The following is a 20,106-nucleotide window of genomic DNA, read 5'->3' on the forward strand; positions in this document are numbered from 1 at the left end:
ATCCCTCACCAACTCCTTTAGCCCTGCATCGTTCCTCTTCCATCATTTCATCTCCTATTGTACAGTTTTCAACTTATTCACCTACAGCTCCCTCAGCCTGCCTCTGGATGGGCTGAAAAGCCTGTTGCATTCTCCAAGCCAATTCCAGTTTTCGCAGAAGGTCACTGATCTGAGATGTTAAATTGGACTGCTCTCTCTCTCTCTCTCTGTCTCTGCACTTAAAGCACTCATGGTCTTTATCCCACCCCTGACTCCTGATGATATGAAGTCATCTAGACACGTGTTTGAGGCCAGGATGAAATTTCCCCTCCACCATGTGGTCAATCAGCTGACCGACAATCACACCTCGACAGTTTGAATGGTCCTCACTGACAGCAGCACTGCCTTGGGATGTGCTATCATCAGTTAGCTCCTTTAGGGGTAAGGGTGAGATAGGCCCTCCCGTTCCAAAACTTTGAAACAGAATACATCTTGTAGCAAACAAAAGAATTCATTTTGGTTTTATTCCTTCAGAAATCACAGAAACCTGCCCCCAGAATAATGGACTTTAAGGCAAGGATTTTGTTTAACCCAGTCCTAGCCCTGAACTCCTCTGCTTCACAAACACTTTAGGACTGCATCATTTTCTTTTGAGGATCAAATATGTATCTTTTAAAGGCCAAGATGATCATTATGGGTTGTACTTCAGTCTTCCCATCTTCCGCTTTCGTTGAGTCGCCCTTCCCTCCTTTCGATTTCTTCTTGCTGGATGTTGTGAGCTGTTGCTTGGTTTCTGGGTTTAATCCATCTATGGGCAGAGAGGAATTATTAGAAAGAATGTTACAAGAAGAACCTGTAGCATCACTGACATAGCCCCAAGATTCTCCTCAGTTGTGCTGGAAAACATAATTTAACAATGGTAACGTGATGTTCGGGTAGATGACTGATACCTTTGACAAAAAAGGTCAATGTGAAAGGACTTGCCTTGGAGAAAGAGAGAAATGGCAAGATAAGACAGGCTGAAGGCACAGCTGACAATGGCAGGGTGAGTAAAATCAGGGAATCAGTCAGAACTCAAGCACAGATATCTCACAGTGTTCCAGGGCTGGAGAACATTACAATCTCACAGGGTTATGGGACTGGAGGAGATTACAATCTCACAGGGTTATGGGACTGGAGGAGATTACAATCTCACAGGGTTATGGGACTGGAGGAGATTAAAATCTCACAGGGTTATGGGGTTGGAGGAGATTACAATCTCAGGGTTATGGGACTGGAGGAGATTACAATCTCACAGGGTTACGGGGTTGGAGGAGATTACAATCTCACAGGGTTACGGCGTTTGGAGCAGATAACAATCTCACAGGGTTATGGGGTTGGAGGAGATTACAATCTCAGGGTTATGGGGTTGGAGGAGATTACAATCTCACAGGGTTATGGGGTTGGAGGAGATTACAATCTCAGGGTTATGGGGTTGGAGGAGATTACAATCTCACAGGGTTATGGGGTTGGAGGAGATTACAATCTCAGGGTTATGGGACTGGAGGAGATTAAAATCTCACAGGGTTATGGGACTGGAGGAGATTACAATCTCACAGGGTTACGGGGGTTGGAGGAGATTACAATCTCACAGGGTTATGGGGTTGGAGGAGATTACAATCTCAGGGTTATGGGGTTGGAGGAGATTACAATCTCAGGGTTATGGGGTTGGAGGAGATTACAATCTCACAGGGTTATGGGGTTGGAGGAGATTACAATCTCAGGGTTATGGGGTTGGAGGAGATTACAATCTCAGGGTTATGGGGTTGGAGGAGATAACAATCTCACAGGGTTATGGGGTTGGAGGAGATTACAATCTCAGGGTTATGGGGTTGGAGGAGATTACAATCTCAGGGTTATGGGGTTGGAGGAGATTACAATCTCACAGGGTTACGGGGTTTGGAGGAGATTACAATCTCACAGGATAATGAGGGTTGGAGGAGATTACAATCTCACAGGGCAATGGGGTTGGAGGAGATTACAATCTCACAGGGTTATGGGGTTTGGAGGAGATTACAATCTCACAGGATAATGGGGGTTGGAGGAGATTACAATCTCACAGGATAATGGGGGTTGGAGAAGATTACAATCTCACAGGGCTATGGTGTTGGAGGGGATTACAATCTCTCAGGATAATGGGGGTTGGAGAAGATTACAATCTCACAGGGCTATGGTGTTGGAGGGGATTACAATCTCACAGGGTTATGGGTTTGGAGGAGATTACAATCTCACAGAGTTATGAGGTTAGAGGAGATTACAATCTCACAGGGTTATGGGGTTGGAGGAAATTACAGAGAGACAGAAATGCCGAGGAGAAATTTGAATGCACAGATGAGAAATTTAAAATCGAGCCATTCCTTGCCTATGAGTTAGGCAAATGAGCACAGAGGTGATAGGCTATTGGGAATAAGGAGGCTTCATACACACACTGATTGAATTCTGCAATGGTTCTCACACCAGCCACTTGAGCCCTGAGCCAAATAAACACCATTGCAATCACAGAAAGTGTTGGAGAAACTCAGCAGGTCCAACAGCATCTGTGGAGACAGGAACAATGTAACGTGCTGAGTCCAGTGAACCTTGTTCAGAACTCCATGATGATTGAAACTCTGCTGACCCCCAGTGAACCTGCCAATCATCACCAGCTTCTCTCTTCTGAAAATGATGACCAGGAAGCTACACAATATGAGCGGTTGCTGTATTATGGAGAGAGTGCACATGCTGGAGCTGCTTGGAGATGGGAAGGTAAAGGAAAGTTCCCCTTAATTAAACAATTCCCTTCTGAAAGTTATTTCCGAATCTGTTTCCACACTGCAGAGAGTGGATTTCAAATCCAAACAACTTGCTGCTTTCTCATGCTGACCTGGCTTGGCCTCAGTTAGAGAATTGTGTCCAATTCTAGGCTGTACATTATAGGGAGGATGTAAAGGGCTTATAGAGGTCCTGTGTAAGAGAATCATGAAAACCTGTGTTCATGATGTGGAGGTGCCGGTGTTGGACTGGGTGGACAAAGTCAAAAATCACACAACACCAGGTTATCGCTAGTTACCTGGTGAAGCAGCAGTGCTCCGAAAGCTTGTGCTTCCAAATAAACTGGGTGGACTATAACCTGGTTTTGTGAGATTTTTGACTCTAAACATAAAGTACATGGAAACAGGGAAGAAACTGAGACTGTTCTCGGAGTAGATTAGGGATTGTTAGAGACATTCAAATGATGCCGGATGTGGACAGAGGCAAACTGTTCCCATGAGGCCTGTCAGAAATAGGAACAGGAGTCAGCCTTTTGCTCCCTGAGGAGAACAGTCCCAACTTCTCCAATGTAGCTTTGTCACTGAAGTTATGAACTGATCACCTTAGCGAGCACTGTGGATACTAAAAATCTGAAATCAAATCAAAAGAAAATGCTGAAGATGTGAAGCGTGCCAAGCAGTGTCGGTGGAGATAATCAGAGGTAATCTTTCAGGTTGGTGAACATTCATCCAAACAGGAACTCTGTTTCATACTTGCTGAGTATTTCAAGTATTTGTTATTTTTATTAACTGGAATTCCCTCCCTCACGGCATTGTGGGTCTAGGTACGCCTCATGGATAGAAGGCAGCTCACCGTCATCTTCTCTGGAACAACTGAGATGGGCAACAAATGCCGGCCCAGACAGTGACGCCTCAGAGTCATCGAGGTCTACAGCATAGGAAAAGGCCCTTCAGCCCACTGTGCTCAGACAGTTCAAAAACAAGGAACCATTCTAGTCCTTGGAAGAGGGCTTCCTGATAAAGGGCTTATGCTCGAAACATTGACTCTCCTGCTCCTTGGATGCTGCCTGACTGGTTGTGCTTTTCCAGCACCACACGTTTTGACAATTGTTCTAACCCCATTTTCCAGCACCTGGCGCACAGCCTTGTATGGTCTTGGCATTGCAAGTGCACATCTAAATCCTTTTTCAAAGGTGTGAAGGTTTCTGTCTCTCGCACCCTTACACACAATGAGTTCCAGATTCCACCCAGAGGGTGGTGACAAGATTTCCTTCACATCTCCTCTGAACCTCCTGCCCCTTCCCTTAAAACTATGCTCCTGTGGTCATTGACCCGTCCACCTAGGGGAAACATTTTTTGGCCCCTGTAAAAGATTACATGAAGAAATGTAAACTCTGTGATCTGCAGTAAAACAGACATGCTGAAGAACTCAGAGCCTGACCAACCATCATTCACTTCCTTCCTCCTAATGTGATTTCAAAATCCTGGGGCTGTAAATTTCTACTTGGCACCACTGTACCCAGAGTTTTAACTAGCTCCATCCCTGCATCTTGTCCCAGTCACAGCAACTGCACTTGAAACGTACTTTGATTAGATTACTTAATGTCGAAACAGGCCCTTCGGCCCAACAAGTTCACACTGACCCGCTGAAGTGCAACCCACCCCGACCCATTCCCCTACATCTAACATTACAGGTAATTTAGCACGGCCAATTCACCTAACCTGCACATTTTTGGATTGTGGGAGGAAACCGGAGCACCCAGAGGAAACCCACGCAGACACGGGGAGAATGTGCAAACTCCACACAGAGAGTCGCCTGAGACGGGAATTGAACCCGGGTCTCTGGCGCTGTGAGGCAGCAGTGCTAACCACTGTGCACCCTGTCGCCCACTTTGCTGATTATTAAAAGTGTCAGGATGGTAATGTACCCCAGACAGTCATCTCGAAGGGGATGGGCAACTTCAACTTTTCAATGTTTACTTTGGGGCCCTCTTGTAGGTGGGTGATAGCATCGTCTGGACCTGGAGACCTAGGTTCAAATCCCACCTGACAGCAGAAGTGTGTGATAATATTGGTGAACTAGCTGATTGAGAAAAATAGGTACAAGTGTCAGGCTGTTGCAAGGACGTCAAAGGTGACACAGGGTTCGATGCATTGAACATTCTCACCTCTCTGCAGATTCAAGACTCACTCCAGATACCCAAGCTCACAGTGAAGTTTAACACTCCCAGAGCAGCAGTGAGGGAGTGCCGCACACTTCGAGATGCTACATCTGCTCAGATGAGACTTCCTACTCTCTAAGATGGAGCAGATGTTCTTTGAAACAATCTCAAAAGAGAGAAGGGGTACCTTATCTCTGTGTCCTGATCAACATTCACCTCTCAGCCAACATCAACAGAAAGGAGATAATTTGCCCACTACCTGCTTTCTCGGAGTTTGTGGTACCCCAATTGGTTCCTGCATTTTCTGTATTACAACAATGACTGCACTGAAAAATATCCAGGTCTGGAAAGGAAGGCTTTTTATTTCTAAAAGAAAAATGAAGGCGAGAAGGTAGTGAAGGGGTTAAAGGCCTACTGGGGATTCCAGTGCAGCTGAAACATAGCTGTGGTATTCGGCTCCGAGACACTGCGGCATCACTCACAGGCACTAGCACAGGCCGGAGACAATATGGCACAACCCAAACGTTTTCATTCAAGGAGGAGTTGACACACAACAGTGAGCACGTATGCAGACAGACAGACAAGGCCCTGTTCAGGTATTCTGAATATGTGGAGCCATGCTTTATCTCCAGCCGCCAAATCAGATAACTGCTTTTGCCCTCATGAGCAAAAAAAAAGAGATTGCAATAGACCGGGCTGGCATCGTGGATCTGACCCAGAGGGAACAGAGTCCATCAAAGGCCCTGGTGCCAAGAGGTCTGCAGATTACAGTGACTTCATCATAGACTCCCATCCATGCACAAACCATGGCAGACTGCATTCTCCATGTAATCACAACTTCATCTATCTACCTCTGTGGATTTCTCTGGTTTCGGAAAACATATTCCCTTTCACTTTAGGAGAAATCAGCTTAAAATGTCCCTCGATCACATTAGACATGGCACATGAATTATGCAGGCACTAACTGGGGGACATTTCTGTGTATCTGTACTAATTTCCGTCACCAGTGATGAGCTATGGGATCTACATTTACAAATGATAAACATTATTGAACTGATTTAACCCTTTGTAGACTCAAGACTAGGCATTACCAGCCCTGTTTACTTAAGCAAAGTTCGGAGCATTTCTTAAGGAGTTTAAGAATTGATAAAGCAGGATTGATGAAGGAACATCATTTTCTCCATGTTCTCCCAAACTGGACATGTATTTGGCCATTTGTACACAGTGGCTAAGTCACAGTCCTTAAACCCCTCTCTGCTCAGCCCTGTGCTCAGACTTCTGTCCCATGGACTGTTGTGGGGCAAGAGAAGGAACCTCCCCCCACCCCCCCAACCTCCCTCACCTGCGAGAGGAATGTGCTTCAGTGATTCACACTACCACCTCTGAGTTAGAAGGTTGTAGCATCCTGAACAAATAGCCTGAAGTAGGCACTTCAAAACAGCACTGACAGAGGCCCGCAACATTGAAGAGGAGATTTGTAATTGAGGTAAAATGAAGTTCAGTTTGATATTAAAGATCCTTTGGCAAATTTTGAATGAGACCACCACTGACAAAGTGACCAATGATTTTTCATTGAATGGCAGTCTTGGGATCATACTGTGTACTTGATGGCTGCCATGTTTCTCTGTACAATATCATCTGAATCACTGTGACAGATGTGATAAAGGTTGAATTGCTGCTTTCCATTAACAAGAAAGACAAGGGCAGCAGATAACACCTGAAAGCTTGTTTCCAAGCCCCTCACCATCCTGACTTGGAAATATATCGCCATTCCTTCAGTGTCGCTGGGTCAAAATCCTGGAATTCCCTCCCTCAGGGCATTGTGGATCCTACTCCGGCAAATGAACATCTCAGGGGATAAGTAGGGATGGGCAATAAATGCTGGTCCAGACAGTGACACCTACATACCATGAGAGAACGCAAAAAAAAATGCAACATCCAAAGGTTGGTATTTTACGATTAAAATGCAGATACTCATGGATTTTCACATTTGCTTCTTCCAAACAGCACTCCATAAATTTACACTCAACTGTTCCTGTCTTGTGATTATGTCCTGATGCATTATTCCTGTAAAGAACCTAGCCTGTAGTTAAACAGCCTGTCCAAACTCAGCCTTGAGGCTTGGTTTGGAGTCAAAGCCACCTAGGTGTCAATTAGTGAGGGCTTGTTGGCCTTCTGGTGTGCTGTACTACTGGAAGGCCAGGTTCAGGAACTCTTCCAAGACAATTGAAACATTTTATTTTTATCCTTTCCACACAATGCAGTTGAAATCCACTTGCTCTTGTTTTGACACGCTACTGATCAGCCAGCAGGTTATTTGGAATTCCTGCTGTTGTGTGGAGTCTGATTCCGCTCAGATACAAGGCGCCGTGTTAAGCTTTCTGCTCTTCACATTCCCACGGACTGAGATAAGGCGGCGGTGGTGGTGGCAGCGGCGGCAGAGTGACTAGTGGCACAGTCGCTGGCAATTGCTCAGCTCAGCTTGTAACAATGCAGCTCTCCCTCCACCACCACCCTCCTCACCTGAGCTGGTGACAGGCCTGATGCATGTAGGCAAAATACCCGCAGCGGAAATCAAACAGGTAGAGCCTGTCTGGGGGTGCCTGCAGGTCCTTCCTTTTATACTCTGCCCTGCTATTGCGACATGACCTGTAGGTGCATGTCAGCAAGAGCTCCTGACTGAATGCACAGGGCGCTGGCCAAACTCTTAAAGCAAACTGGTCTGAAACCAAGCCCACCTTCTATCTGCTACTACTCGGTTCCGAGCTATACTTGCACAGGTTGAGCATTAAGCATGCTCAGACTTCAGAATGTTTTATTATATAGACTCTGCAACGCAGGAACAGGCTAACCTGATCCATAGGAACACAGATAAACACAGAAGATAGCAGCAGGATTAGGCCATTCAGCCCCTCTATCATTCAACATGATCATGGCTGATCATCGAGTCAAAACCCCAATTCCCCCCACTTTCTGTGGTACTGAATTCCACAGGCTCATCACTCCCTGGATGAAGAAATATCTCCTCATCTTGGTCCTTAAAGGTTAGCCAATCCTCAAACTATGATCCCTGGTTCTGGTCCCCCCACCATTGGGAACATCCTTCCTGCACCTAGGAACACAATACTGTTATCTCTATTCCATATCACTCTCTGGCTGTATCAACATATCTAACTATTGAGCCTATCGACACAGGCTCATGTTGGGACGGTGGGGAGGTGGAGGGAGGGATGCAATCTGCTGAGCTGGAGCTGGGCAGGGCTCACATACTCATTGCTCAGGAAGTGCCAAGACCTGAGCCAGGATTCCATCCCCGAAGCTGAAGCAGATGCAGTGAGAGTTCAAACGATTGGGGATGCAGCCCTTCAGATGGGAAGCTAAGCTGCGATGAAGATGGGGCAGCACGATGGCTCAGTGGTTAGCACTGCTGCCTCACAGCACCAGGCACTCTGCCGTCTCTTCCTGATGAAGGGCTTTTGCCCGAAACGTCGATTTTCCTGCTCCTTGGATACTGCCTGACCTGCTGTGCTTTTCCAGCACCACTCTAATCTAGAATCACAGCACCGGGGTCCCAGGTTCGATTCCAGCCTTGGGGCGACTGTCTGTGTGGAGTTTGCACATTCTCCCCTTATCTGCGTGGGTTTTCTCCGGGTGCTCCAGTTTCCTCCTACAGTCCAAAGGTGTGCAGGTCAGGTGAATTGGCCATGCTAAATTGCCCGTAGTGTTAGGTGCATCAGCCAGAGGGAAATGGGTCTGGCTGGGTTACTCTTTGGAGAGTCAGTGTGGAATGGTTGGGCCGAAAGGCCCATTTCCAGACTGTAGGGAATCTAATCTAACCTTTGCAATTGGCCAGTAACATTCTAAAGGTGCTATTTCAGGTCAAACAGCTGCCATGACAGCCCTTGAACAACAAACAGGGCAAAAACTGACAGACGTGGGAAAACTAAAAGACAAAACTGGACAAAAACAGACAGAAGTGGGCAGACATTGCACTGCTATTTGTCGCCCGGTGCCCTGTGACTAAATGGCAGCCATGTTCACCCATGGCACAGTGACTGTATATAAAACACCACAGGGATGTCAACTTCATCAGCTGGTGTCTCACTGCCAACTTCTCAAAGTTAGTGAGGGATGGGCAATAAACGTAAGGCTAGACAGTGACACCCACAACCTGAAAATGAATAAATCAATCAATTTACCCAATGAGAAGTGGTTTGGGATACCTTTGGAATGTCTACCTTGTAAATGGGAGCAGATACTGATTATTAGAAAATAATTTGCTGCTTATAACATTCTACGTAAACTGTTTATTTTGGGCCAATACAGTTACACTTGCCCAGTGAGACAAACTGTCTTCAAACTAAGAGGCTGTTCCACAAATAATTCATACAATGGCCACCAGCAAAATGCTTTTCGTTAACGGTAATTTCTAGGCTTCACAAATTCAATAATTCAGAATCCTTTTAAATTTAGACAGCAGTTGTTGTGTTTGGCTCAGAAATAATACTTCATTTTGCATCTGATAAACATGACCTTGGGATTTTGGAACTTCAGCTCCTGAGATTCAGATCCAACTCCTTCTGGCTTCACATTTACTTTCATTCACTACATTAACTTTATTAAAATTTACAAACTTGATTTTATCGTTTAGGACACGTATTTTCCTTTCTCACTTTCTTTCACGCCATTCTACTTCTCGAAGATTGCTTTTGTAGACAGCATCCAACTCGCATTGAACCTATCGCAAAACGAGAAGAGATCCCAGTGGCTCGAATCAAAGTGCAGCCAGTGGGGAATGGGAAGGGGGAGTGAGAGAGCAGCCAGTGTGGAATGGGAAGGGGAGTGAGAGAGCAGCCAGTGGGGAATGGGAAGGGGGAGTGAGAGAGCAGCCAGTGGGGAATGGGAAGGGGGAGTGAGAGAGCAGCCAGTGTGGAATGGGAAGGGGGAGTGAGAGAGCAGCCAGTGGGGAATGGGAAGGGGAGTGAGAGAGCAGCCAGTGTGGAATGGGAAGGGGAGTGAGAGAGCATCCAGTGTGGAATGGGAAGGGGGAGGGAGGGAGCAGCCAGTGGGGAATGGGAAGGGGGAGTGAGAGAGCGGTCAGTGTGGAATGGGAAGGGGAGTGAGAGAGCAGCCAGTGTGGAATGGGAAGGCGAGTGAGAGAGCATCCAGTGGGGAATGAGAAGGGGGAGTGAGAGAGCAGCCAGTGGGGAATGGGAAGGGGAGTGAGAGAGCAGCCAGTGTGGAATGGGGAGGGAGAGTGAGAGAGCAGCCAGTGGGGAATGGGAAGGGGAGTGAGGGAGCAGCCAGTGTGGAATGGGAAGGGGAGTGAGAGAGCAGCCAGTGGGGAATAGGAAGGGGGAGTGAGAGAGCAGCCAGTGGGGAATGAGAAGGGGGAGTGAGAGAGCAGCCAGTGTGAAATGGGAAGGGGAGTGAGAGAGCAGCCAGTGGGGAATGGGAAGGGGAGTGAGAGAGCAGCCAGTGGGGAATAGGAAGGGGGAGTGAGAGAGCAGCCAGTGTGGAAAGGCAAGGGGGAGTGAGAGAGCAGCCAGTGGGGAACGGGAAGGAAGAGTGAGAGAGCAGCCAGTGTGGAATGGGAAGGGGGAGTGAGAGAGCAGTCAGTGTGGAATGGGAAGGGGAGTGAGAGAGCAGCCAGTGTGGAATGGGAAAGAAGTGTAAGAGAGCAGCCAGTGGGGAATGGGAAGGGGAGTGAGAGAGCAGCCAGTGGGGAATGAGAAGGGGAGTGAGAGAGCAGACAGTGGGGAATGAGAAGGGGGAGCGAGAGAGCAGCCAGTGGGGAATGGGAAGGGGAGTGAGAGAGCAGCCAGTGTGGAATGGGAAGGGGAGTGAGAGAGCAGTCGGTGGGGAACGGGAAGGAAGAGTGAGAGAGCAGCCAGTGGGGAATGGGAAGGGGAGTGAGAGAGCAGCCAGTGTGGAATGGGAAGGGGAGTGAGAGAGCAGCCAGTGTGGAATGGGAAGGGGAGTGAGAGAGCAGCCAGTGGGGAATGGGAAGGGGAGTGAGAGAGCAGCCAGTGGGGAATGAGAAGGGGAGTGAGAGGGCAGCCAGTGGGGAATGTGAAGGGGGAGCGAGAGAGCAGCCAGTGGGGAATGGGAAGGGGAGTGAGAGAGCAGCCAGTGTGGAATGGGAAGGGGAGTGAGAGAGCAGTCAGTGGGGAACGGGAAGGAAGAGTGAGAGAGCAGCCAGTGTGGAATGGGAAGGGGGAGTGAGAGAGCAGCCAGTGGGGAATGGGAAGGGGAGTGAGAGAGCAGCCAGTGGGGAATGGGAAGGGGAGTGAGAGAGCAGCCAGTGGGGAATGGGAAGGGGAGTGAGAGAGCAGCCAGTGGGGAATGGGAAGGGGAGTGAGAGAGCATCCAGTGTGGAATGGGAAGGGGAGTGAGAGAGCAGCCAGTGGGGAATGGGAAGGGGAGTGAGAGAGCAGCCAGTGGGGAATGTGAAGGGGGAGCGAGAGAGCAGCCAGTGGGGAATGGGAAGGGGAGTGAGAGAGCAGCCAGTGTGGAATGGGAAGGGGAGTGAGAGAGCAGTCAGTGGGGAACGGGAAGGAAGAGTGAGAGAGCAGCCAGTGTGGAATGGGAAGGGGGAGTGAGAGAGCAGTCAGTGGGGAATGGGAAGGGGAGTGAGAGAGCAGCCAGTGGGGAATGGGAAGGGGAGTGAGAGAGCAGCCAGTGGGGAATGGGAAGGGGAGTGAGAGAGCAGCCAGTGGGGAATGGGAAGGGGGAGTGAGAGAGCAGCCAGTGTGGAATGGGAAGGGGAGTGAGAGAGCAGCCAGTGGGGAATGGGAAGGGGAGTGAGAGAGCAGCCAGTGGGGAATGGGAAGGGGGAGTGAGAGAGCAGCCAGTGGGGAACGGGAAGGAAGAGTGAGAGAGCAGCCAGTGTGGAATGGGAAGGGGGAGTGAGAGAGCAGCCAGTGGGGAATGGGAAGGGGAGTGAGAGAGCAGCCAGTGGGGAATGGGAAGGAAGAGTGAGAGAGCAGCCAGTGTGGAAAGGGAAGGGGGAGTGAGAGAGCAGCCAGTGGGGAACGGGAAGGAAGAGTGAGAGAGTAGCCAGTGGGGAACGGGAAGGAAGAGTGAGAGAGCAGCCAGTGTGGAATGGGAAGGGGAGTGAGAGAGCAGTCAATGTGGAATTGGAAGGGGGAGTGAGAGAGCAGCCAGTGTGGAATGGGAAGGGGGAGCGAGAGAGCAGCCAGTGTGGAATGGGAAGGGGAGTGAGAGAGCAGCCAGTGGGGAATGAGAAGGGGAGTGAGAGAGCAGCCAGTGTGGAATGGGAAGGGGGAGTGAGAGCAGCCAGTGGGGAATGGGAAGGGGAGTGAGAGCAGCCAGTGGGGAATGGGAAGGGGAGTGAGAGAGCAGACAGTGGGGAACGGGAAGGAAGAGTGAGAGAGCAGCCAGTGTGGAATGGGAAGGGGGAGTGAGAGAGCAGTCAGTGTGGAATTGGAAGGGGAGTGAGAGAGCAGCCAGTGGGGAATGGGAATGGGGAGTGAGAGAGCAGCCAGTAGGGAATGGGAAGGGGAGTGAGAGAGCAGCCAGTAGGGAATGGGAAGGGGAGTGAGAGAGCAGACAGTGGGCAATGGGAAGGAAGAGTGAGAGAGCAGCCAGTGTGGAATGGGAAGGGGAGTGAGAGAGCAGCCAGTGGGGAATGGGAAGGGGGAGTCAGTGAGCCGCCAGTGGGGAATGGGAAGGGGGAGTGAGAGAGCAGCCAGTGTGGAATGGGAATGGGGAGTGAGAGAGCAGCCAGTGTGGAATGGGAAGGGGAGTGAGAGATCAGCCAGTGGGGAATGGGAAGGGGTAGTGAGAGAGCAGCCAGTAGGGAATGGGAAGGGGAGTGAGAGAGCAGCCAGTAGGGAATGGGAAGGGGAGTGAGAGAGCAGACAGTGGGCAATGGGAAGGAAGAGTGAGAGAGCAGCCAGTGTGGAATGGGAAGGGGAGTGAGAGAGCAGCCAGTGGGGAATGGGAAGGGGGAGTCAGTGAGCCGCCAGTGGGGAATGGGAAGGGGGAGTGAGAGAGCAGCCAGTGTGGAATGGGAATGGGGAGTGAGAGCAGCCAGTGTGGAATGGGAAGGGGAGTGAGAGCAGCCAGTTGGGAATGGGAAGGGGGAGTCAGAGAGCAGACAGTGGGGAATGGGAAGGAAGAGTGAGAGAGCAGCCAGTGGGGAATGGGAAGGGGGAGTGAGATAGCAGCCAGTGTGGAATGGGAAGGGGAGGGAGAGAGCAGCCAGTGGGGAATGGGAAGGGAGAATGGGAAGGGGAGTGAGAGAGCAGCCAGTGTGGAAAGGGAAGGGGGAGTGAGAGAGCAGCCAGTGGGGAATGGGAAGGGGTAGTGAGAGAGCAGCCAGTGTAGAATGGGAACGGGAGTGAGAGAGCAGTCAGTGGGGAATGGGAAGGGGAGTGAGAGAGCAGCCAGTGGGGAATGGGAAGGGGAGTGAGAGAGCAGCCAGTGGGGAATGGGATGGGGAGTGAGGGAGCAGCCAGTGGGGAATGGGATGGGGGAGTGAGGGAGCAGCCAGTGGGGAATGGGAAGGGGGAGCGAGAGAGCAGTCAGTGGGGAATGGGAAGGGGAGTGAGAGAGCAGCCAGTGGGGAATGGGAAGGGGGAGTGAGAGAGCAGTCAGTGTGGAATGGGAAGGGGAGTGAGAGAGCAGCCAGTGTGGAATGGGAAGGGGAGTTAGATAGCAGCAAGTGGGGAATGGGAAGGGGGAGTGAGAGAGCATCCAGTGTGGAATGGGAAGGGGGAGATATGAGAGAGCAGCCAGTGTGGAATGGGAAGGGGAGTTAGATAGCAGCAAGTGGGGAATGGGAAGGGGGAGTGAGAGAGCATCCAGTGTGGAATGGGAAGGGGGAGATATGAGAGAGCAGCCAGTGTGGAATGGGAAGGGGAGTTAGATAGCAGCAAGTGTGTAATGGGAAGGAAGAGTGAGAGAGCAGCCAGTGTGGAATGGGAAGGGGGAGTGAGAGAGCAGCCAGTGTGGAATGGGAAGGGGTAGTGAGAGAGCAGCCAGTGGGGAATGGGAAGGGAGAATGGGAAGGGGAGTGAGAGCAGCCAGTGGGGAATGGGAAGGGGGAGCGAGAGAGCAGCCAGTGGGGAATGGGAAGGGGAGGGAGAGAGCAGCCAGTGGGGAATGGGAAGGGGAGTGAGAGAGCAGCCAGTGCGGAATGGGAATGGGGAGTGAGAGAGCAGCCAGTGGGGAATGGGAAGGGGAGGGAGAGAGCAGCCAGTGGGGAATGGGAAGGGGAGTGAGAGAGCAGCCAGTAGGGAATGGGAAGGGGAGTGAGAGAGCAGCCAGTGGGGAATGGGAAGGGGTAGTGAGAGAGCATCCAGTAGGGAATGGGAAGGGAGAATGAGAGAGCAGCCAGTGGGGAATGGGAAGGGGGAGTGAGAGAGCAGCCAGTGGGGAATGGGAAGGGGAGTGAGAGAGCAGCCAGTGCGGAATGGGAATGGGGAGTGAGAGAGCAGCCAGTGGGGAATGGGAAGGGGAGGGAGAGAGCAGCCAGTGGGGAATGGGAAGGGGAGTGAGAGAGCAGCCAGTAGGGAATGGGAAGGGGAGTGAGAGAGCAGCCAGTGGGGAATGGGAAGGGGTAGTGAGAGAGCATCCAGTAGGGAATGGGAAGGGAGAATGAGAGAGCAGCCAGTGGGGAATGGGAAGGGGGAGTGAGAGAGCAGCCAGTGGGGAATGGGAAGGGAGAATGGGAAGGGGAGTGAGAGCAGCCAGTGGGGAATGGGAAGGGGGAGCGAGAGAGCAGCCAGTGGGGAATGGGAAGGGGAGGGAGAGAGCAGCCAGTGGGGAATGGGAAGGGGAGTGAGAGAGCAGCCAGTGCGGAATGGGAATGGGGAGTGAGAGAGCAGCCAGTGGGGAATGGGAAGGGGAGGGAGAGAGCAGCCAGTGGGGAATGGGAAGGGGAGTGAGAGAGCAGCCAGTAGGGAATGGGAAGGGGAGTGAGAGAGCAGCCAGTGGGGAATGGGAAGGGGTAGTGAGAGAGCATCCAGTAGGGAATGGGAAGGGAGAATGAGAGAGCAGCCAGTGGGGAATGGGAAGGGGGAGTGAGAGAGCAGCCAGTGGGGAATGGGAAGGGGTAGTGAGAGAGCAGCCAGTGGGGAATGGGAAGGGGGAGTGAGAGAGCAGCCAGTGGGGAATGGGAAGGGGAGTGAGGGAGCAGCCAGTGGGAAATGGGAAGGGGAAATTACTTCAATCACTTTTGTTAAAGCGATAGACTGATGCCCCTGTCATTCCCTAAGGTTGTCAGGTGCCATACTGCCCTCACCACATAAAGTCAGTTACAGCACAAGGGTTTCCCAGGATTGGGGACAAGGCTGAATTGGGGGAGGGTGAAAGTCAAATAGTTGTGTCCTGCTAGTTACATTATTCCATGACCATTCCACCAAGATCTGGGTCACTCTCTTATGGTCCAGGGAAGTGTTTCCAAAATGCAATATGAAAGTTTGTGCCAGGGGATTATTTCTTGAGAAGATTAAACTTGGTCTTAGTGGATATGAAAATTTTAAAACATACATAAAATGATACGCACTTTAATAGGTGAAAGGGGAAATTGAGAGGAAAAAAAGGCACAAGTACTTTGTAGAAACGTGTCCTATGAGGCCAGGATCCATTAATGCAGCAATTACAGGCACTCCTAGCAGTTTGGGAACAGCTTCATTCCCACTGAAAAGCAGCAGTCCCATTCATTGCTGGACAGAGGCATTTGCAGAGTCTGGCCTTCCACATGAAAGTGACGCCAGCAATTGGAAGCAATTTGCTGAACTGTTTGAAGATTAAATTAATCATGGCACCAACAAACAGCACTTGGGAATGAGTTTTGTTTTCATGCATTCTTTCATGATTACCCAAAATGAAAGCCAAGATACAAAACGTGCTTTCGGTGCTGGAAGGTTGACAGCAACAAATGCTCCCATACTCACTGCTTTGTTTGCAATTATTTAATACTTGAAAAGACTGCAGGATTTTTTTTGCTCTGTATACATGTAGTCTTTGTTCCTTTTTAAAGCACGTGTCACTTACTCACCTCTTCTGATCAAAAGATGGAACTCTTCCTCACATTGTCTTCTGCTCAACTTTGAGAAAGTGAGGACTGCAGATGCTGGAGATCAGAGCTGAAAAATGTGTTGCTGGAAAAGCGCAGCAGGTCAGGCAGCATCCTGCTCCATGGATGCTGCCTGACCTGCTGCGCTTTTCTAGCACCACATTTTTCAGTTCTGCTCAACTTTAAAATTCCAAGTCAGCCAGGAATTTCTGTCCCACTTCTTTGTTCCAAATCAGAGGGGGACTAGCCTAATTTTCACACTGACCTGATGGGAGATGCCGTCTAATATGGAAATAGGAGAAGCGAAAAGGAGCGAGTACCAAAGAGGTCCTCCCCTGGACTGAAAATGCTTGAAGGGCAATGAGGAGACAAATGCAGTGGTTCCACTGTGCACATGATGGTCTCACAAACGTGAAATGCCGGTTTATAACGATGTAACGGAAGAAGAAACATTGACAAGTTTATTGATAAAACTCCCTCATTCCGTTCTAATGGAATCTTGCATTTCCATCCAAGCTGGTGAAGAGATGTTTCGTACCTCACAGGTGGGTTGGCAGCTCTCAGAGTGCAGGAGCCCTGTGGTTTGCTGGGTTTGTGTGCCCAGTGTGGATTATTGAAAGCAACTGACCACCTGGAACCGAATTAGGCACCAGAAATGACACACAGCAGCCCTGCAAATCCTCCTTCTGCCAAAATTGGGAGAGCAGTTTTAAAGGATAGCCAAGCAACAAGTTGACAAGGTCATTCACAGAGAATCATATCTTACAGATAACGTCCCAGGCACTTGCATTACCATCCCTGTTTATGTCCTGTCTGAGCAGACCCACCACAGATGGCATACAGCTGGTATACAGTTAGGATGCAGTTGCCCTGAAACAGGGGACTCCATGATGTCTTGTGTGAGCAGGGCAAACATGGGCAAGAAACCCAGTTGTTGACTACTACCTATTACCCTGCTCAGAATGAATCACTCATCCTTCATGTTGAACACCACTTGGAAGAAGCATTGAGGGTCAAAGGTACAGAATGTACTCTATGTGGGGTCTTCAATGTCCACCACCAAGAGTGACAGGATCCAAACTGATATAGCCATAGATTGGGTCGATGGTAGGTGGTGAGACAGCCAGCAAGAGGGAAACTCCTTACCTTCACTAATCTGCCCTTGGCAGATGTATCTGTTCACTCTGGGATGGAATAAAGTGATCTCTGCACAGTCTTTGTGGAAACAAAGTGACACGTTCATGTTGAGGGTACACCCTGAGTCATATGCCACTTTCACTATGATAAATGTGAGACTTCAAACAGACGAGCAACTCAAGACTGGGCATTCATAAGGCACTGTGGACTATCAACAGCAGCAGAATTGTACTCAAACACAACCTATAAACTCATGGCACAGCATATCCACCACTCTACCATTAACATCAACACAAGGGATCAACCCTGGTTCAACGGAGAGTGCAGGAGTGCATGTTGGGAGCAGGATCAGGCATACTTGAAAATGAGGTGTCAACTTGATGAAACTATAACACTGGACCATTTGCCGATCAAACAATGGAAGTAGCGTGTAATGGACAGGGCTTAGCAATTCCATAACCAACGGACCAGAACTAAGCTCTCCAGTCCTGTCACACAGTTGTTAGTGGAAGTGGACAATTAAACAATAAACAGGAAGTGGAGGCCCAACTGTAATACAATTACCTCATCCTCAAAGATTGGGTTCTGGCTATCAGATCTTCTTTACTGGAAGACATTAGTCAAATAGCTGGCTGTTCCCAACAACAACATCTTCTTTTGATATTTATTTTCTTGGACTATCGCACAAATTCTGGATTTGTTGGAAATAATTTCATTAAAAAAAACCTAGGGAATGGTTTTGAATGAGAAACTGACCAGGCTTCTGCTCACAGTTTGGATGCTGGGTGAATGGTCTCACCAGTGAGGCCTTCTGCAAATCCCTTCCCATAAAATTAAACACAACCAAAACGATGCTGCTTGTACATAAACTCACACTAGGTCCTGATTACCCATCACCCCTGTGCACTCACTCTCAGTCCTGAACTGCTCCATTTGAAATATGCCATTCTTACTTTCAGAGCTGTGATTGGCTTTGGTTCTCCCTCATCCTGTTATCTCTTACAGTCCAAAATAAACACCTGAGATCTCAGGGCTCCTTCAATTCCGGCCTCCTGTACATTCCTGACTGTAACTGCTCAATCACATACAATGGTCCCTTCAATTGCCTGGATACGAAGCACTGGAATTCCTTTCTTAAGCCTTCTGCCTCTCGGTCTGCCTTTACCAGAATGATCAAGACTCAGTCATTTGTCCCAATATCTCTTAGTATGGTTTGGTGTTAAATTTTGTTCCTCTATAAACATTAGAATCTTCAAAAATATGTAACAGCGAATGAGACAATATTTGTAATAATTTTGGAAAATATACAATTTCAGACTTTCTGTGGATCCCTTATCTACTCTGAGATAATAAACAGATGAAGGCACCTGCACAACCTCCCTTCTCACTGCAAAACAGGACATGGTCAATTGCCCCTAACACAGGTTATGGTGAAACTGCAAATACACTCAGAGAAACTAATGTCATAGAAATTCTTTGGAATTCTCTTCCCCAGATAGCTGTGGAGATTCAAGCACAAAGTATGCTCAAGACAAAGATCGATTGATTGATTTCACATACTAATGGCATCAAGGGATATGGAAAAGGGTTCTGAGGTAGATTCCTGCTGCTATGCTTCCATGTTCCAATATTTAATTAGATCAGAGGCCATCACAAGAGTTTGCATTTAGGGCAAACAGCATGGACATAAGTTGGGAGAGTGTGCACATGCTGGAGAGGAGGTGGGTTGGATGAAAATTTGGCAAATACTGGTCCCTTTAAAAATGAATCAGGGCATGTTCCAGAGATAATAGAGAGCAATTGATTGAGCAGAGGTGTGTCAAGGGCTCTTTTGGCACAGTGGTAGTGTCCCTAAATCTGGGTCAGGAGGCCCAGGTCCAAGTCCCACTGGCCGCAGATATGTCATAATGTGTCTGAACAGGTTAACTGAAAAATACCAGAGGTTTATCATGTAAGGGCTTTTATGGAACAGTAGTAGTGTCTCTACCTGTGGACAAGTAGGCCCAGGTAGAAGTCTCACCTGCTCCAGATGGTGTGTAATAATAGCTCTGAACAGCTTGACTAAAAAAATTAAAAAGGGATATTGATTAGGAAGGTGGGGACAGCAGACTGGAGTTGTACTGAATTTTTCTGTGCAGTGTGAAAGCTGGCCTGTTTGCTGTTTTTGGACATTTTCTGTTTACAGTAAATGGATAGTGGGGAAAATACCAGAGGAGGTCTGGCCTGAGTAGGTGGAGGGGGCAGAAACATTGAGTATAGGAGCTGTGTGTAGATTGTGCCTGCTTGTGTAAATATGCAATAATAATGACTTTTAGAATTTATTTCTGGCTGCCATTAGGCATCTTTTGAAATTAATGTTCAATAAAAATATACCTATTTCTTCTTGCCAAATTTGAGGACACAAGCGTTGGTAGCCTCTCTAACAAGTGAAAATTTATCCAATCACTTTCGTTTCTAATATCTGTTCTGGATGCCAATCACCTGACCAACAATAGCTTAGCACTTGGCTTAGTTTTTATTTGAGTTTTGATCTTGTAATCTTCAACTTTGTTTTTCCAGTAAATTTGATAAGAAATTTTGTTTCCTTTTTCATTTATTGCCTAAATTGCAAAAATTTCCAACTATTTTCCTGCTCGCTTCAGTCAACAAAAACAGGACTGACGTCACCTTACAACAAATACAACTGCTATATTATACTTGATGCAGCTTAAGAGGCAGAAAGGATTACTGTGCCTGGCATCAAATATCTGTTTAGTGAGTGATAAACATTTATGTAAAGGGAGATTATGGTCTTCTGTAAGACGTTGGTGCCATCAGTTAACTATTTCAAGACTTCTGCAGAGGGAAAGTGAGAGATGGAGATGTGCACGAGAGAGATTAAGTAATGGAGTTAGACAGAGGTGTGCAGAAGAGCGCAGGAGGAGAAGCAGGAATGGGGTGCGTTGGAACGGGAGTGAGGCATGGGTTGGAGTGAGAATGAGGAATAGGTTGG

The 20,106-nt window shown here is 48.7% G+C and overlaps 1 protein-coding gene across 1 annotated transcript in view; it reads right to left on the reverse strand.

The window, feature by feature from the left end:
• Positions 1–471: 471 nt before the first annotated feature.
• eefsec (eukaryotic elongation factor, selenocysteine-tRNA-specific) overlaps positions 472–20,106 on the reverse strand; it is a 423,357-nt gene continuing 403,722 nt past the window's right edge. The window contains exon 7 of the mRNA XM_043707582.2: positions 472–787. Coding sequence (XP_043563517.1) covers positions 609–787 — 179 coding nt within the window. The 3' untranslated portion in view covers positions 472–608. The remainder of the gene's footprint in view (positions 788–20,106) is intronic.

Source organism: Chiloscyllium plagiosum, unplaced genomic scaffold (assembly GCF_037043375.1).
Source record: "Chiloscyllium plagiosum isolate Xiang-an unplaced genomic scaffold, Cpla_swu_hap1 HiC_scaffold_14, whole genome shotgun sequence".
Taxonomy (NCBI): Eukaryota; Metazoa; Chordata; class Chondrichthyes; order Orectolobiformes; family Hemiscylliidae; genus Chiloscyllium; species Chiloscyllium plagiosum.